This window comes from Panthera uncia, chromosome B1, assembly GCF_023721935.1.
Source record: "Panthera uncia isolate 11264 chromosome B1, Puncia_PCG_1.0, whole genome shotgun sequence".
Lineage (NCBI taxonomy): Eukaryota > Metazoa > Chordata > Mammalia > Carnivora > Felidae > Panthera > Panthera uncia.
The window spans coordinates 476,860-482,623 of record NC_064811.1 but is presented as its reverse complement, the minus strand read 5'-3'; the positions used below and the strand labels follow the sequence as shown (position 1 = coordinate 482,623).

General features: G+C 64.2%; 1 protein-coding gene across 1 annotated transcript in view; it reads left to right on the top strand.

Moving 5' to 3' along the window:
• Positions 1 to 5,764, top strand: part of RNF212 (ring finger protein 212) — a 37,758-nt gene that overhangs the window by 18,258 nt on the left and 13,736 nt on the right. The window contains exons 5-8 of the mRNA XM_049630129.1: positions 474 to 532; positions 2,323 to 2,375; positions 2,463 to 2,520; positions 3,483 to 3,528. Of these exons, the coding sequence (XP_049486086.1) occupies positions 474 to 532; positions 2,323 to 2,375; positions 2,463 to 2,520; positions 3,483 to 3,528 (216 nt within the window). The remainder of the gene's footprint in view (positions 1 to 473; positions 533 to 2,322; positions 2,376 to 2,462; positions 2,521 to 3,482; positions 3,529 to 5,764) is intronic.

Sequence of the window (5,764 nt, the reverse complement as noted above, 5' to 3'; positions counted from 1 at the left end):
CCTGTGAGCACTCCCGTCTGGCCCTGTGAGCACTCCCCTCTGGCCCCACCCGTCTGGCCCCGTGAGCACTCCCCTCTGGCCCCGTGAGCACTCCCCTCTGGCCCCGTGAGCACTCCCCTCTAGCCCTGTGAGCACTCTTCTCTAGCCTTGTAAGTACTCGTCTTTAATGAAAGGAAAGCAAAGCTTTAGTGAAAGCAGCATTAATCGAGCTTCTGACTCAGAGCAGTGCCTTCTCGAGTGTAGACAGAGGGTCCGGGAGCACCTGGGTGAGGCTGCCTCGTGCTGGCATCCCAGTGCTGGTCCCCGGGGCCCCTGGTGGCCTGCTCTCAGTGCACATTCACTCAAGCAGCAAGAGGACAGCTCCCATGCCCCCCACCTTCTGATTTGTGGTTTAAGACGTTCAGAGAGTCAGCACGTGCTCTCAACGCTGTCGGCCAACACCGCCTGGTGACCAGAACTCTGGTTGTGTTTAGATCTCAAAGCTGGAAGAATCTCTTCGGAAGTCAGTGCTGCGGTTGGAACAGCTGCAGGGGTGAGTTCTCTCCAGAGTGCGAACAGGGCAGCCGACCGTGCCGTGCCCTCGGCCGTCTGTCCGAGACCTTGTTGTAACGAAGGGGGCCGGAGAAAGAGTGCTTGCCTTTACTACAAGCTTCTGTCAGAGCAGCAGTTCAGTAGGAGGTGAAGGGAGGCCAAGGGAGACAGAAGGGAAAATGTGAAAACCCCCCAGGGGCTCCCCGAGGTCCCTGAGGCAGAGGCGCCCCACAGCCGGGCCCTGTCGGGGCCCCGTGCGCATCTGCCAGGAACCGTGGCGTCCGTGACAGGTGAACACGGGCAGCGCGTGTGCCCCACGTGCGGAGGCCGTGGCGTGCCCTGCGGCAGCGGCCACGGGGGGCTCCCACTGTCCACAGTGCCTTCTGTTCTGAGACAGGGCGAGTCTCGTGAGCTGTGCTAATGTGGTGGCTCTTCCCAGCTTGGAGGGCCGAACGTCAGGGTAAAGGTTGCAGAGCCAGCGGCCCTGGGGACTGGCGTCCATCCGGCTGGTCACGTGTGCGGGCATGACCCACGCGCTGCAAGCGGGCACTTGCTGCCCTGTCGTGTCGGGCCTCTGGAAGTCGCTCCGCCACCTTGGGGCCCCGTCTGGGGTGAAGGGGCCCCCAAGCCGACACCAGTGTGAGGGTGTGCTCAGGGGTCCTGCCCCATTCCCAAGAGATCACAGCAGGAGACTCTGAGAGCCTGAGGGACGTGGGTGTGCGCGGCCCTGCTCAGTTCGGGGAGGGGAGGGGAGGGGGGGGGAGGGGAGGGGAGCAGCATGGCGGAGAGTGCCAGGGGCCTGCGCGGGGTCTCCGATCCATCCCTCTGGGTGAATAGTTTGCTTTCTTTCTGGGGAATCGCGTCTTCCGTGAGTTCTGGCCGCTCACAGCCGCTACCTTTCCCCATCCTGCTCTTTTCCCGCGTCCTCGTGCCCTGTCGTTCTGAGCCTGGCAGGCCTGTGCACAGAGCTGCTCCCAGGTAGCTTCTGTCCCTGCAGCCTCCCTGTGCTTTCCTCGGCCCCCAGTCCCGGTGCTCTGCTCAGCTGCCTGCGGCACACCTTTTCCATCTCAGGTCCTTTTTGGCTGTTCAGCTTTCCATTTCTAGAACGTTCCTGGTCATCTTTACCGCCGTAGTGTTAGCTTATCTTTGTCGCCACCTTCTGTTTAGGCACGTCCCAGGCGGTGTTTCTCCTGCACCTGACTCCTCCAAGTCCAGATCTGCCTGTTCTGCCCGGCCTGGGCCAGGGGGGTTCGTCCCGTCCCGCGGGCTGGCTCCGCACACGTTCCCCGGGGAGGACGCCCCTCCCAGACGGCATCTGCCAGTCCCCCCCCACCCCGCCCCCCACCAGAGCACGAGGAGCACATTCACCCGCGGGGGGGGGGTGCGCACTGGTGGCTCTGTTACCGTCATGTCCTGGGGGGGCGGGGGCGGCACAGAGCACACTGGTTTCACGGAGGCCGCGGGCAGGAGCGAGGGCCTCAGAGGTTTGAGGTCCCCACACCGCAGAGGCAGATGGCTGCCTGCCCCCCCGACCCGTAGCCAAGCACCTGCTTGTTCGCAGCACCGGGCGCAGCCAATAGAGCAAGCCACAGGCCACTTGCCTGTCCTCGGGGGGTCTCCTCAGGGCTGTGTGTGTGTGTATGTGTGTGTGTGGGGGAAGCTGGCGAGGGTTGGGGGCCGGGGCACCTGTGGGGCATCTGGCTGTGTTTGTCGGCTTACGATTGTAACCGGGATGGGTTACGTGGAAGTAAACGTTTGCGGCTGATTAGCACCCCCTCTTTATCTGTGTAGTATGAGATTGTCACAGCAGACAGCTTTCAGCACAATAAAAACTCCGGTTTCGAGTAAGTGACACGGGGCCTGAGCTGGGAGGGATGTGAAGAGGCAGCCGGGCCGGCGAACGCGGCCTGACGCTCAGACCCCTGCTGCAGCTCCTTCGGCACGGCCAGGCGGACACCTCCGGCCCCCTGACTCGTCAGCCTCCAACAGGTGCGTGTGCGGCGGGGCGGCCCCAGTGTCCCTGACCGTCACTGGCCGGCTCCGGCGGGTCGCACAGCCCGTCCTCTGACGCGTCTCCGGTCCTCCCCTCCTCCCTCCACCCTGCACGTCTCCTCACCGCCACCCCAACCCCGCCAGTCAGCAGTGGACAGGCAGGGACCCTGAGCTGAGTGCAGGACATGGCACCTCGCCCCTCCCTCTGGCTCCTGCCTGCCCCGCGGGACGCAGCCTCACAATCAGGTGTGTGGTCCTGGCTGGCCGGTCACAACTCTGTCCCCACAGTCCTAGCGATTGGTTGGGGGGCATCCTGCGACCACACCGCGCCAACGGGTGTCAACCCTGGGACTGACCTGTGACCGGGATGGCCAGGCCAGGGGAGGAGACTAATCCAGCACAGACAAAACTAGGACGAGAGACCGCAGCTGGGCGGGTGGCTGCCCCTGGAACCCCGACCCACCCTGGCTGAGGGGAGCTGCGCCCCTCACCTTGGCTTTGTCCGGCAGGCCCGCCCTGCAGGAGCTCAGTAGCTCACTTTCCCGTCCTTTCATGTCCTCTCTCTTCTGCTCTTTCTCCTACGAGGCTGCCTGAGTGGTGCTTCCCCGTCAGACTCGGGCTCAGTCAGAACGAACACTTGTTGAGTGTTCATTGCGTGAAGCTTGTGGGTCGGGCAGTAAGCGATAAGGAAAGGAAAAAGGATGTTTACTCCTGTCGCCGCCTTGCAGGAGCTCAGGCCCGATTAGAGGAGCGAGGACGAAGGCCGGGAGGGGGCTATGGAGTGGGCGGGCCGGGGCCCAGGCGACAAGGCTTCCGTGGGCGCTGGCCAGCGAGGCAGGCGGGCCGACAGCGCGGGGGCCTGGAGGTGAGCGTAGGTCCCGTGGCACGAGTCTCGGTTGGTGGTGTTGCATCGCTGACGAGCCCCTGGCCCCTGAACGTGTCCCCTTGTCATTTAACAGGGTGGAGTCCATGCAGGTCGACCTCACTCCTTCCCCAGCGAGAAAAGTAAGTACACCCACTCCCTGGGTCCCACCTCGTCCCGCATACGGTGTCTGTGGTTTTCGCAGCTCCAGGAAGCACAAGCGCTCAAGGCCCCAGGGACGGATCACAGCAGGGTCTCTTCATCGTGTGCTGGGCGGAGATGTGGTTCGCGAAGCAGGTCCTGGGTGACGATTTTGAGCACACTCCCTTCTGTGAGCGGCAGGAGGGGAAGAAGGAAGGGAGGCTGAGTGAAGTCAGGATAAACCCGGTCCGGCCAAGAAAGAGGCTTGGAGACCCCGAGGCCCCTGAATAGAGGCAGGGCTCCCACTTGGAGAGAGGGGCGAGGCCAGAGGAGGCAGGGCTCCCACTTGGAGAGGCGCAAGGCCAGAGGAGACACGGCCGGAAGTTCGGGCCATCGGTGCCTGGCCCGGATGGAGCGCGGCCTGGGACTCCCCCACCCCCCACCCAAGGCCAGACGCCGGAGGCTCAGGATAGAGGATGGGGAAGCGGGTCCCCAGAGGGAGCGACCTGGTGCACACGTACTCGGTGTTGATGACTCATACACTGCCTGGTGCTGCTTGTCCGCGAACACCCGGTACGTGGGAGCTCGGTCTCCCGGTCGCCCCGTGACGTGCACGCGGGTGTTCAGGCTGGTTAGTGAGGAGTAGTGCTCATTTCCACGGGGGCCGTCCTGCAAGCAGATTAAGGAGGAATCTGGATTCCAGGATAAGCAGGTAGGAACGCGAAGCCGTTCAGAGCTGGGGTGGAGGGGACGCCCTAGTCCCTGGTGGCTGTGCGGGCGTGCGCCTCCCCTCTGTGCCCGGTTCTCCGCCCCACCCTCCTGTCTCACCGTCCCCCGTCACATCTGGGAGGGAGCCTGTGGGTGCACCTCCTCCCTGCCCTGTGGATCCCAACCCCCACGCACCACCTGCTGGCCTTGGCGCCCGGGAGGCTGGACTCAGCCTCGCCCACGTGTGGCCTTGTTTTGGAGATTAGAGACTGACATCCTGAGTTGATCCCCCATGTCCCGGCTGTTACAGTTGAGGGACCAGAACACAGCCCACAGTCTCGAAACTGCAGTGAGGTGCTGGACCGGGGGTAGCGCCTGCTGCCGTCCAGGGCAGGTTGGGAGTAGTTGAGGCTCTGCCCCAAGGCCTCCGGGAGGTGAGGCTTCCAGGATGGAGGCGAACGGGCACGGCTGCCTGGCAGTAAGACTTTATCAACAGAATCGGGCTCCGGGCCATGGTTTGCCCGCCTTGGACCAGAGCAGGACACAAGTTTGCCCCCGGAAACTTGTCCACCCCCTTGCCCGGCCCCCGGACGCCATCAGCCCTGGAGTGGGGGCAGGGTGACGGCTGTGTCCTGGGAACCCCACCCCGGGCCCAGAGACCCTGGGTGGCACAGCCGGCCCGGGGCAGGGCGCGGAGGGGAGCACAGGACTCCGGCCCCGGTGTGGGGCTGCCCTGAGGGGTGTTGTCTGGTGGTTTAGGAGAGGTCCCCGCCCCTGCGGGCTCATCCAGGGTGAGTGGCCACGGCTACAGGGGAAGCAGGGTGAGGGCACTGCGGCCGGCTGGTCGAGAAGGTGCCACGCCCACCACAGGACACCTGGCGCAAGCAGCCTGGGGTCAGCTGCCTGGGGCGTAGAGGGCCTTGTCCCCCTCCCACCTGCTGCCCTGGCCAACCCCGGGGTCCTGGGAGAGCAGGTGAGAGAGACACAGCCTGCAGGTGCACAGGGTGCCGATGGCGTGTCAGACGTGGACACCGGCCAGCAGCTTCCTACTTGGGACGGTCGGCCGGTGTGAACAGGGAAATGACAACTCACAGGGATCCAGTGAAGGTCTGCTCTACGGCACGCGTTAACGAGGGGGGCCGGTAAAGCGTGAGAACCGACTTGAGGGAGAGCCCAAAGAGAAACACGTCAGCCATCGGGAAGGCAGAAACACCGTGCTGACAGACGCAGGACCGGCAGCCTCCACGCGGCATCCCGGGATGCGCCGAAACCAGCAGGACGCGGGGCTGCTCTACGGGGGCCGCCTCAGGACACGGACCGCAGACACCCTGGAGGGAGGTTTGGACTCAGAGTTTTCCATACTCTCCTGACACCCGGGAAGTGCTAGATCTGTCTAGAGTATTTGCTGTCTGGCAGGAAGAACTCTCCGTGAGCAAGTTGTGAATAGAGGGAGAGCCTCGAAGCTGCACGTACGGGAACCCCTGTGGGAGCCCCCGTGGGAGCCCCTGTGGGAGCGCTTATGGAAGTGCC